A 24108-nucleotide genomic window follows, 5' to 3' on the forward strand; every position below is an offset into this window, starting at 1 on the left:
TGCTTAAAGGACAATCCATCCAGAGTGAGAAGAAAAGACTGAGAACCCATTTCCCTACTTAAGGCTCCAAAAGAGAATCAAATAGGGGAAAAAAGTAAAAACTCATATTTTCACTGAAAAAAAGATTTTTTTTCTGAAAACTTTAATATTTAAATAGTTAAAAAATTACTTTTCTTGGCGCACCTGGGTGGCTCAGTGGGTTCAGTGTCTGCCTTCAGCTCAAGTCATGATCCCAGGATCCTGCTCAGTAGGGAGCCTGCTCCTCCCTCCCACTTATGCTCTCTCTTGCTTTCTCTTGCTATCTCTCTCTCTCTCTCAAATAAATAAAATCTTTTTAAAAAATGACTTTTTTTAATGCCATAAAAAATAAACTCACAATGCAGAAAGTAAGTTTAGTTAGGTATCCCTTAGAGCAGTTATTCTAGTATTTTTGTACTCAGTTAAAAGAATTTCAAAAATACTATGGTCCCCCTCACAGTTTTATTTTGGTACCTAAACTTTTTTCACCAGGAGTTTAAATAGATGTAAAGGATATAATTTCAAGTACATTATAAATAAAACTATTACATCCTCATTTAAACAATCCAATGGTTACAATCATTTAAAAAATATGTGAACATGCTCTTCTTTCACACTTAGAAAGTTTAGTTTTCTGTTTTTTATTTTTTATTTTTATTTTATTATTTTATTTTATTTATTTTATTATCTTATTTTGTTTATTTTTATTTTTATTTTTATTTTTATTAAGTAGGCTCCATACCTAGCATGGAGCCCAATGTGAGACTTGAACTCACAAACCTGAGATCAAGACCTGAGCTGAGATCAACAGTTGGACGTTTAACCAAGCCACTCAGGCACACATCCCCCACACTTTTTATTTTTATTATTATTATTATTACTATTATAAAGATTTTATTTATTTATTCATGAGAGACACGGAGAGAGACACAGGCAGAGGGAGAAGCAGGCTCCATGCAGGGAGCCCGACGTGGAACTCGATCCCAGGTCTCCAGGATCAGGCCCTGAGCTGAATGAAGGAGGCGCTAAACTGCTGAGCCACCCGGGCTGCCCCCCAGCCACACTTTTTAAACTTACATTCCAGACTACCACCCTTATAGATTTTTTTCAAATTTAACGTGTTATTTTTTTAATACTATATTTATTTTTTTAAGTAAACTCTATCCCATATTGTAGGGCTCAAACTCATGACCTCAAAAGCAAGAGTAACATGCTCTTCAGACTGAGCCAGCCAGGTACTCCTCTAATACTACATTTTCTAATGTAGTATGTTTGTATTTTTATTTTATTTTTGAGGCCATAAAGCTTTAGGCATTAAGGTAGTTTTCTCGTTCTAGGTTGAAATATCATTACAATTAGTACAAAACTGATCAATACAACCTAAGTTTATTATGTTAAATTAATATAACCAAAAGTAAATTTTTATTGGAAATGAGTATCTTAACATGATGAATGGGGCTTTTTCAGGAACTAACAACATACTTTAAATTTTTATTTATTTTTTAAGATTTATTTATTTTATTTGAGAGAGAGACAGAAAGAGCATAAGCAGGAAAAGGGGCTGAGGAAGAGGAACAAGCAGACTCCCTACTGAGCAAGGAGCCCAATGTGGGGCTCGATCCCAAAACCCTGGGATCATAATAACCTGGGCCAACCAAGCCACCCAGGCGTCTCAGCAACGTACTTTTTAGTTAAAAACTCTAAGCTACAGATTTAGTGTATTTAATTAACCAATAAATGCCCACCCTAAAACCTAATTAGCAAAGCCAGTCCTCACAGTCAAACTTTTAAGTCAATTGTATTTACTATCCCTCAGGAAAAGTCTAACTTCATGTTTCAAATTCAAATGTTAATATGCATTGTGGAACATTATGAAAACCACTGAGAAATAAAGTATAAAATTACAAGAGTCATCAAGATTAAGATTATTTAAACTCAATGTGATTGTTTAATCCATTCATGATACTTAAAAACAATATAATAAATCACTTCTCATTACTTAACTGTTTCTCTTTAATTTATAATAATGCAATAAAAAAATAATGCAATGTAATAGACACATAGAATTCTAAATTATTTACAAAAAGAGGAGTATGATAAAAAAATACAATATGCCTTCAGTAAATATGTGGACATATATAAACCTTTGGTGTTAAATTTTGGAAATAAGAAAATAAAATCAAGTATAAAAGTCAGAAACAACTCATTAATTTTGTTAAATATGATGATCATTCTAGAAACTAATCAGTCTGGCAGCCAGCTTTTTTTTTTTTTTTTAAGATTTGATTTATTTATTCATGAGAGACAAACACAGAGAAGCAGAGACATAAGCAGAGGGAGAAGTAGGCTCCACGCAGGGAGCCCAATGTGGGACTCAATCCAGGACCCTAGGAACATGCCCTGAGCCAAAGGCAAATGCTCAACCGCTGAGCCACCTAGGTGCCCCTTATTTTATCTTAATATGAAGAAATATCACACATGTAACTGGACTTCCATTTATGATACAATTTGGCAAAATGGCTTTTAACTGTTTTTCTGAATCACAACTTACATGAAAGAATGGTTAGTCAATATAACTTCAAAATTCTGGCGGCCCCAAAAAATACTCTAGTCATGTTTAAAAGATTCCACTTTACTAACTCATATCATTTTGGATGTTTAAAGGTTTTTCTTTACAGCAAATGACACATCCTAGGGATGTGTATTAAGATCAGCCAAAAGCACTGTTTATATTTAAACATATAGGATACAGTTTTGCTTTCAAATTTTCCTGTTCTCACTTCTGTACTTCCATAGTACTCCCTCATAAAAGTATTATATATTCATTGTCAACAGCTGGAGAACAAAAGAGATCGGGACCTTAAATGAAAATTTTCACTACTCCCACTTATGTCATTACTAAATACCATGAATCAGAACTAAGAATATCCTACCACAGGACAAGATATAGTATTTTTAACATGGTTTACCCTTTTCCGCACAAGAAAAGAAAGAAAGAAACCCTTATGTATATAGTCCCTTAATTAATTATTAAAGGAGACTTCTCCTTTATTTGGCATCTTGGAATTTTTACACATCAAGATAATGCACAATGGTAGTATTGTAATGATGGATTAATGCTATGGGTATCAGTGAAGGATGTGTCTTTCTTTTATGAAGTAAGTATGGTAGCCTCCAAGATGGCTCCCAAAGATCTCTGGTGTAGTCTTGTTCCACATTCTACCAGGGCTGGTCTATATGATCAGTAGGATATAGCCGAAGTAAAGGTGGGACACCTGAGTGGCTCAGTTAGTTAAGCGCCTGACTCTAGGTTTCAGCTCAGGTCATGATCTCAGGGTTATAAGATAGAGCCCTGTATTGGGCTCCCCTCAGTGGGGAGTCTGCTTCTCTCCCTCTCCCTCTGCTTCTCCCCCCACTCATGCACATGCTCTCTCTCTAAATAAAATAAAAAATAAAATCTTTTTAAAAAGGAAGTATGGGATGCCTGGGTGGCTCAGCGGTTGAGCATCTGCCTTTGGCTCAGGGTGTGATCCTGGAGTTCTGGGATCGAGTTCTATATCAGACTCCTGCAGGGAGCCTGCCTGCTTCTGCCTCTCTCTCTCTCTCTCTCTCTCTCTTTGTGTCTCTCATGAGTAAATAAATTCATCTTTAAAGAAATAAAAATAAAAATTTAAAAAGAGGAAGTAAAGGTATGTCACTTCTGATATTAGATTATAAAGGACATTATGGCTTCCATTTCAGCCTCCCTCAGATCACTCATTTTGGGGAAGCTAGCTGCCATGTCATGAGGATTATCAGTCAGCCTTGTACACAGCCTATGTGGCAAGGAATTGAGGCCTTCTGCCAACAGTCATAACAGAAGCAAATACCCCAAGCCCTATCAAGTTACAGATGACTACAGTCCTCACTGACACCTTGATGGAACCTCATGAGAGACCTCAGCCAGAATTACCCAGCTAAGCCACTTCCAGACAGCTGACCCTGTGAAATAATAAATGCAATAGATAACTAACATAATACCTCAGGTAGCTTTTCTAGAAACAAACACCAAGTGATACAATAAGAAAGTCTTCAAAAGGGAGACTGTTCAAGAATTGAGGAAAGTACAAGAGAGAGTGTGGTGCCCAATTCAGGCAAAAAAGTCTTCAAGAAGACAGACTTCAGCCTGATCTCACAGTAAAACTCTAAACGATAAGTTATATCGTTATAGTTATAACGTTATATCGTTATAAGTTATATCGCAGAGGGATGGGGGTGGGGGGTGTTTCTTTCTTTTTTTTTTTTTTAAGGGGAGAAACATGTTCTTTTATTGATGCAAGTACATCCAGTCACACCAACAACTGACATCCTATGTCATGATACAACTCTGTACTCAGAGTTCATCTCAAAGTATCAAATATCATGGTTATGGTATGCATCAAATAGGGAAAAAAGGGAGCAAATGCAGGCATTGTATCAGGTAGATACTAGGACTGATGACCCAGTGAATGGCACAATTTCAGTGAAAGCTCCTTAACCGATATAAAGAAAATGTTCTAACACCGTATTCCAAATATATATTGTAAAGTTTTAAGCCTTTATCTCAACTATAAAAACAAAACAATATGTACTATCTAGAACATCTGAGAAGTGCAAAAACACTACAATACAGTGTAAAGATTCATGCTCCCCCAGGACAGAAGACTCTGAGGCACTTCCTCCAGCTGTTATGAAAGAGATCCAAGGGCATCTGGACAGAATGCCAAAAGTAAGAGAAAGGAGGCCGAGGTTCCCAGACAGATCACTTTTAGGAAAAAGCAGAAGATCTACATATTCTTTCCTTAAAATTATAAGCCAGGACCCTTTGGAAAGTCTTTAAAATCCCTGAAATCCCTCGGATAACAATTCTCACACTACCTTCAGGATCCCTTATTTTAAGAAAAATGGTCTCTGAACACATAAAATTTAAATATAGCCAGCTAAGGAAATTCACATAACTCTTAGGATTTCTCAAAGCCTTAGAAATGATAAGTTATATTGTAGATACTATTTGTAGCATTTTCCAAAGAGAACCTTTTTTCCCCACAATATACCTATTTTCCTTTCATGGAACAGACATTTCATCAAACAGATCTTGGGAAATGATACCTTAAGGACTCTGGACATAGAGTTCTTTGGCTAAAACGGACTTAAAATCAAAAGATCTAGTCCTTAGGGTGCTTGGGTGGCTCATTCAGTTGAGCATCTGACTCTTGATTTTGGCTCAGGTCATGATCTCAGCGTTGTAAGATCAAGCCCCATATTAGTCTCTGTGCTAGGCTTGGTGCCTGCTTAGGATTCTGTCTCTCCCCTTCCCTCTACCCCACTACTCCTCCTTCTTCTTCTACCTCTCTAAATAAGAAAAAAAAGCATAAAACATGACCTAGTCCTTCAAATACTATATATTAATGAAACCCTCCTACAATAATCCTTTTATCATTACCTGAGTGATACTATATACTGAGTACTATGCTAAAGCACTTTATTCTTTTTATTTACTTTAATACCTAACATAGCTTTATAAATTGTAAGTCATATTTTGCAAATAAGAAAATCAACCGAGAAAAGTAATTTGCCCAGTTACTAGAAAATAGCTTAAATGAAATAACAAATGAAAGTAATTAAACAGGGATGCCCCGGTGGCTCAGCGGTTTAGTGTCTGCCTTTGGCTCAGGGCGTGATCCTGAAGTCCTGGGATCGAGTCCCAAATCTGGCTTCCTGAATGGAGCCTGCTTCTCCCTCTGCCTATGTCTCTGCCTTTCTCTTTCTCTTTCTCTCTCTGTATCTCTCATGAATAAATAAATTAAATCTTTAAAGAAAAAAGAAAGTAATTATAATAATAATAAGGAATCAGCTTTAACAAATTTTGGTCATTTTACTTTTACAAATTTTAGGTCATATATACCAACCAGAAGTTTTCATGCTAATGAAAGTTTATTTACACATACAGTACAGTAAAACCTCACACAGTAAGAAAGGAAAAAAAGTCCTGCCTGAATTAATGAAAACTGACATATTTTAAAATTCAGCTTCCTTAAATTTATAAATTCTGTATATTATAAAGATACAAAAAATCTACAGAGAACTAAAATTAAGTTACTGAAAATTATAAACCAACAGTTAATTACAGTAACATAAATTCTGAAAGTAATCATTTATTTTGAGTATTTAAGTATTTGAATCACATTATTTCTGAATACCTTCTATCATTCTATTGGTTCTCTACCACTGACTTTTAATTCTTTTGATCATCTAATTGTGCTTGTTTCTTTAATTTTAAATCATGAACAATGAAACAAAATTTAATACCTAATGTATCATTCTCAAGGAAGCCACACTGAAACCTCATATAATATCTGTTGGTTCAATACTTTTTTGCATCAGGTATAAAGATCTATTCTTTCGCAAAGAGCTTAGTGCCTATTGATATAAAATACCAGGATAAAGATAAATAAAACAATTTTATTAAAAATTGAGTGTGGTGTTAAAGAGCCAGCTACTAATTTAGCAAAACTTTATGAAATATCAAATGCAATGAAAAGCACTAGGGAAAGAACAATAAACAACACTCATAGGGCCACTATCTTTGTGGATCATATGGATGTAGAAGAAGGATAATACAAAGTAACAGAAGTGCCTCTGGGCACTCTGCAGTTCAGTGGGCCCATAGAAGACAGAAAAATTAAGCATTATCAAGCCAAAAAGCATTCTTCTCCGCCAAATCCAAAAACCTATAGGAAAACATCTAATTTGAAAGGAGTTTTTAAAAGAATCAAACCACACAAGCCACTTTAACAAATGAGATAATTAAGAACTTCATCTTGATTAGAAGCCAGTATGATCTAGTTTAGAAACAAAACAAAGCAAAAAAAAAAAAAAAAAATTGAGATCAGACAACTGGAAGCCAATTTTTCTTTTTTCTTTTTTTTTTTTTAAAGATTTTTATTTATTTATTCATGAGAGAGACAGAGAGAGAGAGTCAGAGACACAAGCAGAGGGAGAAGCAGGCTCCATGCATGGAGCCTGACGTGGGACTCCATACCAGGTCTCCAGGATCACACCCTGGGCTGAAGGCGGCGCTAAACCACTAAGCTACCTAGGCTGCCCAGGAAGCCAATTTTTCAATGTTACTACATATAGCAGTGTAATCTTGATGGATCCCACCCTCTATTTGCCTCAGGTATAAATGCAGTTAAATGTATATACTACTACCTGATGTTATAAAAGATAAAATACTAAATCTGAGAAGAATCCGAGCAGTTAAATTACTTTATAACCATACACATTTGAAGAATTATTTCATCATAGAACAGACTACAAGCATTATTGTTTTTATTCAATAGTACAATTTATTATAGCTTTAAAAAGAAAACAATTTTTACATTATTCAATAAGGCTCAATACACTTGAAACATCATTAATTTATAAAACAGTAAGTTCACATTGATATTGTGCTTATTGTTTTTACTCAGCTCATGAGTATAGAGCTGTCTTTTAATAGGGGCTAAAAGAAAAGATGTTAACTAATGAAGATAATTCTATTTGCTCTAATTAACATAATTACCATTTTTTTCAATTATTTCTATTTCTTTTTTTAAAGACTTTATTTATTTGAGAGAGAGAGAGACAGTGCGCGCATAAGCAGGTAGAGTGGCAGGCAGAATGAGAGAGAGAAGCAGGCTCTAAGCAAAAGCCCGATGCAGGGCTCAATCCTAGGACCCCAGAATCATGACGCAAGCCAAAGGCAGATGCTCAACTGACTGACCCACCCAGGTGCCCCATCAATTATTTCAATTTCAAATTAATCCAATTTCAGTGAATATCCAAACCTCAAAATGCCTTAAATATAAATGCCTTCCATAGACATTTTCTAAGTGCTGAAAGAAAAAGACCAAAAATTCTGTATCTAGCAAAACTACTCTTAAAATGCAGAGAAGAAATGAAGTCATTCCCAGATAAACAAAAACTGAGAGAATTTGATGCTAGTTGACCTTCCCTAAAAGAAATACTAAAGTTAGTCCTTCAGGCAAAAATAAAAGGACACTAGGTAGTAACTCTAATTCACGTGAAGAAATAGGGTACCAGTTAAGGTGATATAGAGGTAAATATAAAGACAGTATAATTTGTAACTCCAGTCTTCTGATTTAGAAAACAATTCCATAAAGAAACAATTATATCATGCTTTATAATATATAAAGATGTATTATCTCAATAATTACAGAAAGGAGGAGAATTAATACAAACCAGATTGTTTTAAGGTAGAATGTCCAGGGCAAACACTAAAAAATACTCTATATATTATGTGTGTGTACATATATGTTAACTATATTTATTTATATATTTTGCATGTTTATATTACATATTTATATATAACATATATCTATATATTTATGTTGCTAATATATATTACATATATATTAAATGACAAGAGAATTAAATTGGTTCATGAGAAAGTGTCTATTTAATACAAAAGAAGACAGTAATGGAGGAATACAACAAAAAAGATATAAGTAATATTAAAGCAAATGGTAGGCATAAATCTGGTCATATCAGTAATTACATTAAATGTAAAAGAACTAAACACTTCAATCAAAAGGTAGAAATTGGCTGACTGGATTTTTAAAAATTCATCTATATGCTATCCTACAAGAGATGCACTTTATATTTAAAAACACAGATACTGAAAGTAAAAGGATGGAAAAACATACCATGCCAACAAGAGAGTTAGAGTAGTTATATAAATATCAGCCAAAACAGACTGTAAGCCAAAAAAATACACAAAGAGTGACATTTTATAATGAAAAAAGGCTAGTCCATCATGAAGATATAATAATTATAAACATATATTCCTCTAAAAACAAAGCCTCAAAGATATATAAATCAAAACTGGCAAAACTAAAGGAAGAAAATTCAAAAGTTATAGTTGACTTCAGTATTACCACTTTCAATAACAGATAGAAGATCAATAAGGAAACAGAAGACTTGAATAACAATATTAAATCAACTGGACCTAACAGGTGTCTACTGAACATACCACCCAACAACAGCCAAATAACATTCTTCTCAAGTGCACATGGAATACTCTCCAAGATAAACCATATGTTAGGCCATAAAACAAGCCTCCATAAATTTAAAAGGACTGAAGTCATACAAAATATGATCTCTGACCACAGTAAGATTAAATTTGGAATTAGTAACAGAGAAACTTTTGGGAAATTCACAAACATATGGAAATTAAACAACACACCCCTAAATACCTGTGGATTAAAGAATAACAATAAATTAGAAAATATTTTAAGATGAATGGAAACAAAAACAACATACCAAACAAAACTCATGGAATGCTGCTAAAGCAGTGGTTAGAAGGAAATTTATAGCTATAAATGTCTGTATTAAAAAAGAAGAAAGATCTCAATCAATGACCTTAACTTCCAACTTTGTGAAAAAAGCCTAAGACACAAAAGACCATTTTTACTATGATTCTATTTATATGAAATATCCAGAACAGGCAAATCCATAGAGAAAGAAAGTAAATGAGTGGTTGCCAAGGACTAGAGGTAGGGGACATTGAGGAATGATTGTTAATTGGTAAAAGGTTTCCTTCTTCAGGGCAGCCCTGGTGGCCCAGCGGTTTAGCGCCGCCTTCAGCCTGGGGTGTGATCCTGGAGACCCAGGATTGAGTCCCACGTCAGGCTCCCTGCATGGAGCCTGCTTCTCCCTCTGCCTGTGTCTCTGCCTCTCTCTCTCTCTCTCTCTCTCTCTCTCTCTCTCTCTCTCTCTGTGTCTGTCATGAATAAATAAATAAAATCTTTAAAGAAAAAAAGGTTTCCTTCTTCAGAAATGGAATGTTCTGGCATTAGCTGTAATAGTTGCTCATCCTCATAAATATGCTAAAACCACTGAAGTGTATACATTAAAAGGGTAAATTTTTTGGTATATTAATTATATCAAAATAATGTTATTATTTTTTAAAGAATTGTTTAATCAAAAATGCAATGTAAAAAGAGTAAACAAATGTAGAAGCAATATATTTAAAAACAACTGTGATACAACAGCGCATATGCAAGAAGAATGAAATGGAAGTATACTATTATAAGTATACTATTGTATAAGGTTCTCATAATAAAGATGAAGTGATGTATCACTTGAAAGCAGACTATGATAACTTAAAAGAGTAAGTGCCTTACTCACAGAGGATATTTAAAATATTTATGTTCACTGAGCTTATGGTCAACCTTTAGAAAAGCAGCCCTAGAATGCATACATGTCTTTTTTATTATACAAATACTTATGTGGATATACAGACACAAAATACATATACGAAAGATACTCACCAAAACAGAATAAATGTGCAAACATCGGTAAACAGGGGAAAAATCAACCAGATCCTGAACAGTTAAGATCTGAAAAATAAAACCACATTTTAAAAATTATCAAAGTTGGGATGCCTAGGTGGCTCAGCTGGTTAAGTATCTGACCCTATTTTAGCTCAAGTCATACTCTCAAGGTCATGGGATTGAATCCCACAACGGGCTCCACAATGGGCATGGAGCCTGCTTAAGATTCCTTCTCTCCCTCTCCCTCTCCCCACTCACTCTCCACCTACATTCACTCTCTATCAAAAAAGATCCTCCCTTTCCCTCTGCCCCTCCCCACTCTCAAAATAAATTTTTAAATAATAAAAAAATAAAAATTATCAAACTACTGGCTTACTGTTGGGTAATATCAGTTAAAGACAGACAAGGAATCACGGACTTCATGTTATATTTATCAACTATAAAAACATTACAGTATAAACACAATGCCTTTGTAATTATTTTGGTATTTGTTCAATAGTTCATTCTTGTGTATTTATCATCATTGTTGAGTGTTTTAAATTATAAGGTCATTAAAGGACAGAGACTTGTCTTGAACATGCTTGGGAGAAAAGAACACAGAGATTCTTTGAATACTGATTAAAAAAAGAATAAAAAAGTAAATTTCAAAAACATTTATTTTCCAGAGACCAACCAGAACATGCTAATTCCATATTAAGAAGACATTATAGGAATGCCTGGGTGGCGTAGCGGTTGAGCGTCTGCCTTCGGCCCAGGACGTGATCCTGGAGTCCCAGGATCGAGTCTCACATTGGGCTCCCTGCATGGAGCCTGCTTCTCCCTCTGCCTGTGTCTCTGCCTCTCTCTCTGTGTCTCTCATGAATAAATAAAATCTTTAAAAAACAAACAAAAAGACATTATACTGTCTAAGGCAGTTCATTTGTCTATATCCCGTACAATATCAGACATCCACTGCATATGCACACATATACACATTCACATATACACATGTGTGCATATACACACACAAGAAATACATATAGTCTCAGTCATCCTCAGGCATATAGTAGAAACATACATACTCAAAGGAAAAGATAAAAAGTCAGGTGACAGAGACTTTGTGTAGAGAGTAAAAGAAGCAAGTAAGATTAGGATTAAATCTGGAGGGCAGGGATCCCTGGGTGGCGCAGCGGTTTGGCGCCTGCCTTTGGCCCAGGGCATGATCCTGGAGACCCCGGATCGAATCCCACGTCGGGCTCCCGGTGCATGGAGCCTGCTTCTCCCTCTGCCTATGTCTCTGCCTCTCTCTCTCTCTCTCTCTCTGTGTGACTATCATAAATAAATAAAAATTAAAAAAAAAAAAAATCTGGAGGGCAGCCCAGGTGATTTAGCGGTTTAGCGCCACCTTCAGCCCAGGGCGTGATCCTGGAGACCCCAGATGGAGTCCCACATCAGGCTCCCTGCATGGAGCCTGCTTCTCCCTCTACCTGTGTTTCTGCCTCTCTTTCTCTGTGTCTCTCATTAATAAAATCTTTTTAAAAAAATTATTTTAAAAAAAGGAATAAATCTGGATACCGAAGATGAAAGAAAGTGAATACTTAAGGATAATTTCAAGTTTTCTAGACTTAAGACTTTTTTAAGATTAAAAAACTTTAATCACATTTGAACCATTTTTGCAATATCTCAATACTAACTGGGGGAAAAAAGACAGGCTTTCCAGAATTAGTCTAAACAGCAAAGCCAAGCCCATCATGAAATTAAATGTTTGCCACAGATAATTAAAATGAGTGATCACTACAAAAAAATCATTACATTTACAATATTACTGTTAATTATGGCAGAATACCTAGGGCCAACTATCTATGGCTTATTTAATATAATCTAGAATATATCCTGTTTACCTCTCAATTATGCAGTCTAATATTTCATATGACACACTGCTCTAATAGCTCATCACAAATTGATCTATATAAATTCAATTTGCACATGGGAACACTGAGAGTCACACAGACATACATGACAACTCAAAAGAAAAAAATTCATGAAAAAAAAAAGGGAAGAAGAAAAAGAGGGAGGGAGAGAGAGAGGGAAAAAGGAAGGAAGATACTCCCATCACCTCCTCTTCATTCTCATCCTCTTCCTCAAATCCTTGTTTCAATTCATTTTCTTTCCTTTCTTCTGGAATTCTATCATTTATGTACATATTCTTCCCAAATTTTACATTATTTTGCTTCTGCAGAGCAACACTGAAGGTTTTCTGCTGCTGTGCCTATTTTGGAAAAAGGAAAACTTAAGATTATAAAATTTATTCTGGTATAAAATTGGTTCAAGAATTTCATATTTTCCTATCTTTCTAATGCCTTTGGGTGTAGGATCTGGAATGATGTCTCATTTTTTATTTATGCTCCCACTCTTCTTTCTGAACAGTTGTGCCAGGGCTTATCAGTATTATTTGAAAAAAGACTAAGAATCAACTTTCAGCATTGTTGATCTTCCCTAACGTATTTTTTTTCTATTATATTGATTTCTACTCTTGATTATCTTCTTCCATTCTTTTTTAAATTTTATTTTACTGTGGTAAGTACACTTAACATGAGATCTAGTCTCATGTTTTTAAATGTATATGCATTATTACATAATTAACATATACTAATATTAATAAATAATATATCATTGGTGACTGAGGTACAATGTTGCACAGCAGACCTCTAGAGCTTATTCATCTTGCTTCACTGAAACTTTATGCCTATTGATTAGTAATTCATTTCCCTTCTCCCAGTCCCTGGCAACCACTATTCCACTCTTTGATTCTATGAACTGGACTATTTTAGATACCTCATAGTTTCCTTTTAAGGACTGAATAATATACCATACACCACTGTATGTATATATACTGCACTTTCTTAATCCATTCATCTGTCAATGTACATCTGTGCTGTTTCTACATCTGTGTTGTTTTGCACTGTTAATTCTATAAATATGTAAGCCCCACAAGATGTTTTGTTTTTTATAGCCAATGTAATATATGCAATTTTACCCAAAATAGTTGCCCTGTTTATTTGCTACATCTCTGAGTTTCTGAGATAATTTTGTCTGAAAATAATAATTCCTTTATGTAGGCCTGCTAGAAATAAATTCTCTAGGTTCCTATCTGAAAAAATATCTTCATTTCACCTCCATTTTTTTTTAAAGTAAACTCTAACCCCCAACATGAGGCTCAAACTCACAACCCCAAGAGATCAAGATCACCCCAATGTGATCAAGGTAGATCACATGTTCTACCAATTGAACCAGCCGGGCACTCCCATTTTACCTCCATTTCTAAAAGATATTTTTGGTAGGTAAACAATTCTAGGTTGACAGATAAGGTTTATCTACAGTTCAGATATATCAGCTCACTATCTTTTGGCTTCCATTAATTTTGCTGAGAAATCAGCTAAATATTAGTATTATTACTATTCTTTTGAAGGCAATAAATTTTTCCCTCTGGTTGCTTTTAAGATAATTTTTCTTCTTTTCCTTATTTTTCTAACATTTTATTATCATATGCCTAAATATGGGGTTTTTGTATTTCTCCTGCTTCAAATTCAATGAACTTTTTGAAATGATAGCTTTAAGATCTGCTATATTTATGTCCATCTCTTTCTTCTTCCTCTGGGGCTATAATTACATATGTTAAATCTTCCTATCTTATCTATATGTTCTTAAACTCTTAACTTTCCATCCTCTTGTCTCTTTGAGCCTCAATTTGGATATTTTCCTCTGACCTAACTTCTGGCTCATTAATTCTCTTGTCAGCTATGTCTAACATGTTCTGTCAACCACACACTGAGTTCTTAATTTGTAACGTATTTTCAGTTCTAGAATTTACAGATGGTTTGCTTTACGGTTTCCAATGATCTGCCAAAATTCTCAAGCTTGTCTTATAATTCCTTGACTATGCAAATTTTAAAGTCCATATCTAATAGTTCCATTACTTAGACTTTGTTTCCTATCCTTGAGTTAGCTTTATGTCAATTACCAAACAGTATACTCCTCTTCATTTCAGTAAGTCAAGTCAAATAAGGATCCAATTATTTTAATGGAATAAAATTCCATTGGTTGGAATATTGGTTGGAATATTGTCACTTTTTAAAAATATTGGTTGGAATATTGTCACTTTTTAAAAATAATAATCACTAATTCTTTTTTAAGTGAAAAACCAGCCACATAAAATTTAAAATACCAGAAAAATTAAAAAAGAAATCACACATGTATGAATGTACATAAAATATCCTGCCTTAACTTCAATTGATTAACAGTAATGAAAAAATGTTTAATTTTCTGAAGCTCTGAAGTTACACTGGATCATTTACTTCCTGAGTTGGCATATGTGTGTTGGTAGAAGGGACTGGTTCCCTCTTTGGCTAAAATCCCAACTCTATGAAATGTCCACTAACCTCACAGAAGGAACTACAGTATCAAGCTGTCCAAATTAACTCTGTTAATGGCTTTCTGTTTCCAGAGTACAAATCATTTTTTAAAAGCACTGCTTCCAAATTTGTTATGTACAAAACTAATATTTCATAGTATCTATAAGTATGTCTTGAAAAAAAGGTTCTATGCTGAAATTATTTTTATTTTTTTTAAGATTTTATTTATTTATTCATGAGAGAGAGAGAGAGAGAGAGAGAGAGAAGCAGAGACGCAGGCAGAGGAAGAAGCAGGCTCCATGCAGGGAGCCTGAAGGTGGGACTGAATCCTGGGACTCTAGGATCATGCCCTGGACCAAAGGCAGGTGCTAAACCGCTGAGCCACCCCAGGATCCCCTGCTTAAATAATTTAAATAAGCATCCTGTATTGTATCCTCTTTCTAGATTTATAATTCATAACTACAGAAATATACTTAACTTTAACCCAGACTTATTTGACCATTTAGTCTCCTGCTTTCTCCTAAAGGATATTATTAAAATGTATACTAGAAAATATAATATGGAAACTATGAACTGAGACCATGAATTTTAGTTGTTAAACATCTGACTACTCATAGTGGATTCATCTCTCACATTAAAAAGAGGTTTAAAAAAAAAAAGTACAAGCCTGTTTTTTAGTTTAAAAAATCCTCCCCAGAGAAGCTAAAACTCAGCTCTAAGATCCTTCAAAAAAATGACTTTTTGTGCCACTCATTTTAGGCATGGTACTAGATCCCAGAAAGGTAAAAAAAAATGGGACATAATCCCTCACTTAAAAAACTCCCTGTCTAGGAGCACCTGGGTGGCTCAGTTGATTAAGCATCTGCCTTTGGTCCAGTCATGATCTTGAGGTCCTGGGATAGAGCCCCGCATCACATCAGGCTTCCTGCTCAGTGGAGAGTCTGCTTCTCCCTCTCTCTCTGCTCCTCCCTTCTGCTCATGCTTGCTCTCACATGCTCTCTCTCTCTCAAATAAATAATCTTAAAAAAAAAAAAAAAAGACCTCACTGTCTAGTTAGGATACAAAATAAATAATTATAATATAGTGTGAAAAGTATAAGGCATATATACACCAAGGAGAAAGTGACCATCTTTTGCTGGCAGAAGTAGGACAAAGGAAGGCAGGTTCCAAAGACAAGGTGATGCTTAAGCGAGCCTATTTTGGGGGAAAAAGGCAGGAATTCTTCAGACATGAAATTTGGGGAAATGGAAAGCATTCTACATAGAGGAAACAAATTGTACGTTCAGAATTTTTAAGAGATCCAATACTGTTATATCACAAGAAGAAGGAATATCAGGAGGTGAGGCTTTTGTCTCATACTGAAGAATTTAGATTTAGGTAAAGGGTCACTGGGAATCACTGAAGAGAAAGTAGTCATATCTGCATTTTAGAATAATAAGCAAAAGGAGAAAAGACTAGAGATAAGGGAATAGTTAATTTGATGTAACAACAGTCCAGGTATGTAGAAAGGAGGACACAGAATCTACAGATATTAAGAAGCAGAATTGACAGTTACCAAGTAGGACTTAGAAACAAATTACATAAAGAATATAAATACTCCTGAAAAGTCTAAAGTACTCCCCAGTTTCTGGCTTATGACAGTAGGCCATATTACAATGTGACATAAGAAATATAGGAAAAATCAATTTTGTAAGAATATAGTGAGTTTACTTTTAGAAATGCTAGGTTTGATGTGCCTACAGGATATTCAAGTGAATATATAACAAGTAAATCCACAAATGGGACAAAAGATAATGAAATTAAGGCATGATTAGGGGCACCTGGGTGGCTCAGTCGGTTAAGTATCTGCCTTCGGCTCAGGTCATGATCCCAGGGTCCTGGGATAGAGTCCCACATGGGCTTCCTGCACTGTGGGGAGCCTGCTTGTCCCTCTCCCTCCACGCCTCCTGCTCACCCTCCCCGCCCCACCCTCCCACCCTCCCACCCCCCATCAAATAAATTAAAAAAAAAAAAAAAGACATGAATAGGAAAGGTTTCTGCAATGAAAGTTCTAAGTTGCAGAGGTAGGGGGCTTGATTCTTTTTACAAGAAAGTAATGGAAGTAAACTAGGAAGAGTATATTCCCTTTCAGCAGGAAATTCTCATAAACCTCAAATCCCAGGGTCCATGACTTGGTGGACTGCCTAGGCAGAAGGTACAAAACTGGTTATGAAAAACAGGTCAGTGAGGATAAGTTTAATAATGAAACTTAGACTGAAAAAAAAAAAGAAAAGAAACTTAGACTCTATAATAGAACATGAACTTTATTTTTTTTTATTTTTATTTTTTTTAATTTTTTTATTTATTTATGATAGTCATACAGAGAGAGAGAGAGGCAGAGACAGAGGCAGAGGGAGAAGCAGGCTCCATGCACCGGGAGCCCGACGTGGGATTCGATCCCGGGTCTCCAGGATCGCGCTCTGGGCCAAAGGCAGGCGCCAAACCGCTGCGCCACCCAGGGATCCCGAACATGAGCTTTAAACTATAATTTACATCTGTGCTGAAAAAAACCTTACCAAGTGATTGTGTTTTTTATTCTCATGGCATACAGAGAACTCCTTGTCCAGACTTAGGTACTTTCTCAAGTACCAAAAGCATTGTGATGGTGAAGACGAGAATTTAATGTTGCAGAACTCTCCAGTGCAGAAAAAAACCTCACTAATCAGAAGCAATCAGGTAGAAACACTTAGTATCCTGAGAAGAAATGGGAGGTGCTACAAGAAGAATCAGAAGCTCCCCTGATTCTCATTTTAATATAAAATGCATGTTCTATTCGTATCTTGAAGTGTCAACAATGGAGGAGAAAGATGATTACTTCAGAGAAAAGCTATGAAATCCCACACTTTATTCTACCTTAAAAGTGAGGTAATATCCAATCTTTTGGTTCTACTTTCCTAGGGCTTTCCTAACCTATGTAGTTCTCTGGGATAATGACAGTCTCTAGATTCAGAATCTCTGGATTCTTCTGAACTCTGGCTTCAAATCTCATTCTCTTACACTTAATTTAGCCTTTATCTTTTCCAGATTACTACTCTGAAATTCCAACTTTAACCTGCTGGTCAGTACTTTTACTGTTTCTTTTCCTATGCTCCTCCCCACAACTAACCATATTTCCATCATTCCAATGGTAAGGAAAATGGCCTCAGGCCTAGCTTCCAAAAAAAGACAGGAAATAAATTTGGCTTAAATTCTCTTTTGTAGCTTCTGTTTATTTACAGCAAATAAATACATTTTTTTAATCAACCAAGTATTCAATCTGAACAAAAGATACTATCAAAAATAATTTGAAGATCAGATCTGCTACAGTCCATCTACCGATAAGCAGCAATTAACAGGAAATTCTTAAAGCTTTTAAAAACATTATTGTACAAGTCCTACACTATTACATACGTTTTGATTTATTATTAAAGTGATCCTGATAAAGAATTTTCAAAATCTATACATCTTCAAAGTAAACAATTTACTAAACAAATTTATTAAATCTCTTAAATTAACATAGACCACTGTGCAAAGCTGAAACAATTAATAGGAATATAAGAGATTAGGGATCCCTGGGTGGCGCAGCGGTTTGGCGCCTGCCTTTGGCCCAGGGCGCGATCCTGGAGACCCGGGATCGAATCCCACATCGGGCTCCCGGTGCATGGAGCCTGCTTCTCCTTCTGCCTATGTCTCTGCCCCTCTCTCTCTCTCTGTGTGACTATCATAAATAAATAAAAATTTAAAAAAAAAAAAAAAAAGGAATATAAGAGATTATCTGGTTTATACAGAATTCTTTAAAAAGATAAAGTAGGGAGGAAGTTCTTATACTGAATTTTAATTTTCTCTGTTGTGACAACAGTCTGATACAGATACATTTCTTTAATTAGAAAATCAAATCAAATCAGGTCAAATCTTCTCAGAAAGCCCTGGCCAGAGAAGGAAGAGAAGGTCATGCCTGCGGTACACTCTCTGGCTGTGTGCTCAGGTCCCAACCAGCACACATCCCTCTGCCCACCTCGCCAAACCTGAAGCTTCTCCTCTAAAATAGTTTCTGATACTTGAGAAAAGAAAACTAGGTGTTAGAAAGCATGCTGAACACTGTTTTATTTCTATGACACTGTGATTATTGGGAATTTTAACTCAGAAATTTTAAGTTATAATCATTTTAAAACTTTTTATTACTGAAAACTTCAAATATAAACAGATTAATATAACAAACTCTCAAGTACTCATCGCCTACCTTCAGCAATTAATACTTCTACATTGTTTCATCTATCTACCTTTACCTACTCACTTCACACACACACACACTCCAATTATTTTTTTACAATTGAGGTCAGATTTATATACATTGAAATGTACAGATCTTAACTGTATAATTTTGTCAACTGTACAATTTTTATCATGAGACAGAACATTTCTATCTCCTCAGAAAGTCCTTTCGTGTCCCTTCTCAGGCAATCACCCCACCTAGAGGTAACCACTGCTCTATTTTTTTCACTTTAATTAGTTTTGCCTGCTGTAGAACTACAATATAAATGGAGTCATACAATCTGTGCTTTTTTGTATGTCCAGCTTCTGTAGCTCAGCATAATGCCTGAGATTAATATTTTTTGTACATACCAATAATTTCATTCCTTTTTATTGCTAAGTAATATTCCATTGTATTTTTATATAGCACAATTTGTATATCTATCCCCCTTTTGATGTCCATTTGGGCTGTTTCCAGTTTTGGGCTAACTAAACAAAGCTGCTATGAACATTACAAGGACACATGTTCTCCATTTCTAATGGGAATTATCTAGAAGAAGAACTGCTGATTCAAAAGGAAGGTACATTAATTTTATAACTGCCAAATCTTGGGACACCTGGGTGGCTCAGCAGTTGAGTGTCTGCCTTCAGCTCAGGGCGTGATCCTAGTCCGGGATCGACTTCCACCTCGGGCTCCCTGCAGGGAGAGCCTGCTTCTCCTTCTGCCTATGTCTCTGCCTCTCTTTCTGTGTCTCTCATGAATGAATGAATAAAATCTTAAAAAGAAAGTAATAACTGCCAAATCTTGTCCACTGCCTTGTCTTTTTATTATTGAGCTACAGAAGTTGCCAATTCAAAGATAATACTTTTAAAAAGAGCAATTTAGAACCTTAAGGTAAAAGGAATATCGTTTGCCCCTGTGGCTGCCATTCAGCTAATTTTTTTTTTTAAGATTTTATTTATCCATTCACGAGAGACACAGACAGAGAGAGGCAGAGACACAGGCAGAGGAAGAAGCAGGCTCCATACAGGGAGCCCGACATGGGACTCAATCCTGGGTCTCCAAGATCAGGCCCTGGGCTGAAGGTGGCGCTAAATCGCTGAGCCACCCAGGCTGCCTATTCAGCTAATTTTATACTAAATTTGACTGCTGGCAAAAGTTAATGTAATACCACATACATGGGAAGATTCCCAAGAGACAGACAGGCTGGTGAGTCAATAGGCTGACCTTACTTAAATATGGAAGAGCTACAGACCAAAAGAAAATGATGACTAAATCCATTCAAAACAAAATTCAGGAAAGATATGAAAAGGATAAAACTAAACAAAAATAAGCATTTTATATAACTAAAAACAAGTAAACTCTGGATATATTCTCTAATTTAGACTACTGAATAACATCAAATTAAAATTTTCCTTTTTAATCTCACCTGTTTCATTGCTGTTTCACCTATTTTGTCAGAGTGTTTTCGAATGCTTTCCAAAAAGTCTTTGAGATCAGACATGGAGATTTCTTTAATATCCTCACGGAGTTTAGGAAGATTTTCTATCATTAGCTGACAAAAGCGGTATTGACTAACTCGGGGAAAATATACATTCTCTAACTGTTCCATAGTTTTTAGAGCAGAATAATACCTGTGAAAAGTTAAGAAAAAAACTCTATAAAAAGCTATTACATTAATTTTCAAGTTAAAATATTTAATCAGTCTAACACTCCAATAAAAAAGGACACATAGTTAAAAAATAAGTAAAATTAACATTTATTTCTATTTACTAACCACAAACTATAAAACCACATGAACAAGTTTGCAGGCTGAAAATTCATGACTTACACTAGCATACAGTTTCCTTATTTCACTTCACCTAAATCTGTAACATCATAAGCATTATCATAGTCATCATATTTTAAATGTATATGTTGCAAAAATTTTAATTATAATATTTAGTTATTTGATATGTGCTTTCATATCTCTCTGATCCACAGACCATCACATCAAAAAAGTACAGATTTAATTCAAGTTAAAATAAAACGTATTTTAAGGACTTTTTTTGAAATTTTTACACTATTTAAAGCACTTAGAAATAATATTAAATATCACAAAAACCAAGTGAAAAGCCACAGAGTGATTTATTTTCAACTCAACAAATACATACTGAATGACATAATGGGTTACAGTAATTAGTAAAATATAGTAAAATTATCCAACATGAAACAAAAAGAGAAAAGGAGGAGTTCTTAGAAATTATGCATAACATTAAATGATCTAACATACATGTAACTAGAGTTTCCAAAAGAAAAGAGAGAGAGAAAATAATAATAAAGAAATATATGAAGAGATAAGAGCCCCAAATTTTTCAAAACTGATGAAAGTTATCAACCCACAGATTTAAAATAAGCTAAACAAACCCCCAAGCAATATAACTATAAAGAAAACCATACGTAAGCACATCACAGTCAAACTTACAAAAGCAAAATACATAGAGTAAATCTTAAAGGTAGCCAAAGGAAAAAAGATCTAATTGCAAATCTTGTAACACCAATGAGAATGACAGCTGAACTTCTGAACAGAAACAATGGAGAGCAGAAAATGAAAGAAAAAAAAATACAAACCCATAATATTTAAATTGTTAAGGGAAGGGGACCCTCTGAAAAAACAGAATTCCCTATCCGATAAAACTACTGTTCAGATATAGACGTTAGAAAAACACATTTCCAGATAGACAAGAAAATTTCCTTCAGCAGTCAGATATGTACTACAATTAATACTAAACAAAATTTATCATGTTAAAGGCAATTATGCCACTCAGATCCCTGGATCTGCAAAAAGAAAAAAAAAAACAACAGAAAAGTTTAAGTGGGTAATATAAAAGAATCTGTTTTAATTATGGTTAATATATTTGTGTGTACATGTGTAGGTTACAAGTGAATTATAATAAAAACACAACAAACAGGATGGGAATAAATACAATTGTTCTAACTTTCTTATATTGTTGATAAAATAACATTATTTGAAAGTCAACTGTGATGAGCTAAACATGAATACTATGCTCTCAGTAATCATTAAAAATTTAAACAAAGATGTATACCTAGTAAGTGAATAGAGTTAGAGATAAATATACATAAACTAAAAAAAAAAAACCTCAACCATGAAAAGGAAAGAAAGAAATGTATCAAATAGAAGATACTTGAAAAGTCAATCATAATAATAATTACATAAATATAAATGGTCTAGCAGTACTTGGGTGACTCAGTTAGTTGAGGATCTGGCTCCTGGTTTTAGCTCTGGTTATAATCTCACATTCCTGGGATCAAGCCCCAGGTGGGCTCTGCACTCAGGGAGGATTCTGCTTGTGATTCTCTCTCTCCTCATGTTTCTCTCTCTCTCTCTCTCTCTCTCTGCTCCACCCCCCCCCCACACTCTCTCTAAAATAAATAAATAAATCTTTTTTAAAAATTTTTTAAAAAAAGTCTAAAACTCCATGAACAAAGTAGAGATTGCCCATATACTATTGATAAGAAACACTTTAAATGTAAGGAGTAGGATTAAAAGTAAAAGGATGTCAAAAATATACCATGACACATCTAGTATAAGCATGCTAGAATAACTAAAATGATTACATCAATAACACACAAAGTTGATTTCAGGACATAGAATATTACCAAAGATACAAAAGGACATTTCATGTGACACAAGAGTTAATCAATGAGAATATAAAACAATCATAAATATGAATGCATCTAATAACAGAGCTTTGAAATACATAAAGGAAAATCTAAAGAACTAAAGGGAAAATAGACGAACCACAATAGTTGAAAACTCAACACCCCTCTCTTATCCCTGATAGAACTGGCCAACAAAAAAACACTACGGAAAAAGAAAACCTCACTGCTCTCACATTAACATGATCTAACTGGTATTTCTAGAATGCTAAAGCCACAACTGTAAAATACATAATCTCATCAAGTACATATGAAATATCCACCAAGACAGATGATATGCTGGGTCACTAAGCAATCTCAATAAATGTTAAAGGTTTGAAATTATACAAAGTATGTTCACAATAGTATCAAACTAGAAATTAATAATAAAGATGATAATATATCCTTAAAATCCCCTCCAAATGTTTGAAGCTTAAACAATATACTTGTAAATAAACCAAAAGTTCAAAAAAGGGAAAATAAGGATTGCCTGGGCAGCACAGTCAGTTGGGTGTCTCACTCTTGATTTCAGCTCAGGTCATGATCTCAGGGTGTGGGATCAAACCCCACATCAGGCTCTGAGCTCAGTGTAGAGTCTACTTATCCCCCTCCCTCTGCTCCTACCTCCACTCTTGCACACTCTTTCTCTCAAATAAATATGTAAAATCTTTGGGAGGAAAAAAAGAAAATAAGAAAATATTTTTAAAAGATAATAAAAATATTTTAAAACCACACCTAAAGCAGTTCTAAGAGGAAAATGTATAACTTTAAATGTTTATAGCAAAAAAGAAAGGCATATGGCTGACTCAGTTGGAAGAGCATGCAACTCAATCTTGGGGGTTATAAATTCAAGCCCGATGCTGGGTATAGAGATTACTTAAATTTTTTAAAAAGCTTAAAAATATATTGATTTTAACATTTTAGAGTGAATTGTGATATATATAATATTTGGGTACATTAAACTTTTAAAAATATACATTTTCCTACCCTAGAGAAAATGTTTCAATAGAAGTTGAGTTTCATTATAGCTTTTATTTGTCTGTTTGTTTGTTCTTTACACTGATACACTGATGTCTAGGAAATTATAGTCATTTGGGGGGATTATAGGCATTTTAAGCTAAAATTCACTTATCTCATAGCATATTTACTATACAAATCATTTCAATAAGTGATTGAAAAGTTTTAAAAAGGCATAAAATCACTGTTCTAAACTTCTAACTTTATGAAAACAGAACCCCAAGTATAGCAATGGAAATAATAAAAATAAAAATAGAAACAAAAGAATAAACAAACTCAAATATTAGATTTTTTAAAATATCCATAAAATTGATAAGCTTCATGTCATATAAATCAATTACTAATATTGGTAATGACA

General features: G+C 34.5%; 1 protein-coding gene across 13 annotated transcripts in view; it reads right to left on the reverse strand.

The window, feature by feature from the left end:
- The window catches only part of EXOC6 (exocyst complex component 6), a 224396-nt gene that overhangs the window by 135266 nt on the left and 65022 nt on the right, over positions 1-24108 (reverse strand). For all 13 annotated transcript variants that reach the window (XM_077878373.1, XM_077878370.1, XM_077878372.1 and 10 more), the window contains 3 exons: positions 20464-20668; positions 12469-12621; positions 10371-10439 (listed from right to left, as the gene is read on the reverse strand). In XM_077878373.1, the coding sequence (XP_077734499.1) occupies positions 10371-10439; positions 12469-12621; positions 20464-20668 (427 nt within the window). The remainder of the gene's footprint in view (positions 1-10370; positions 10440-12468; positions 12622-20463; positions 20669-24108) is intronic.

The sequence above is a fragment of the Canis aureus genome, chromosome 29 (assembly GCF_053574225.1).
Source record: "Canis aureus isolate CA01 chromosome 29, VMU_Caureus_v.1.0, whole genome shotgun sequence".
In the NCBI taxonomy this organism is placed as follows: domain Eukaryota; kingdom Metazoa; phylum Chordata; class Mammalia; order Carnivora; family Canidae; genus Canis; species Canis aureus.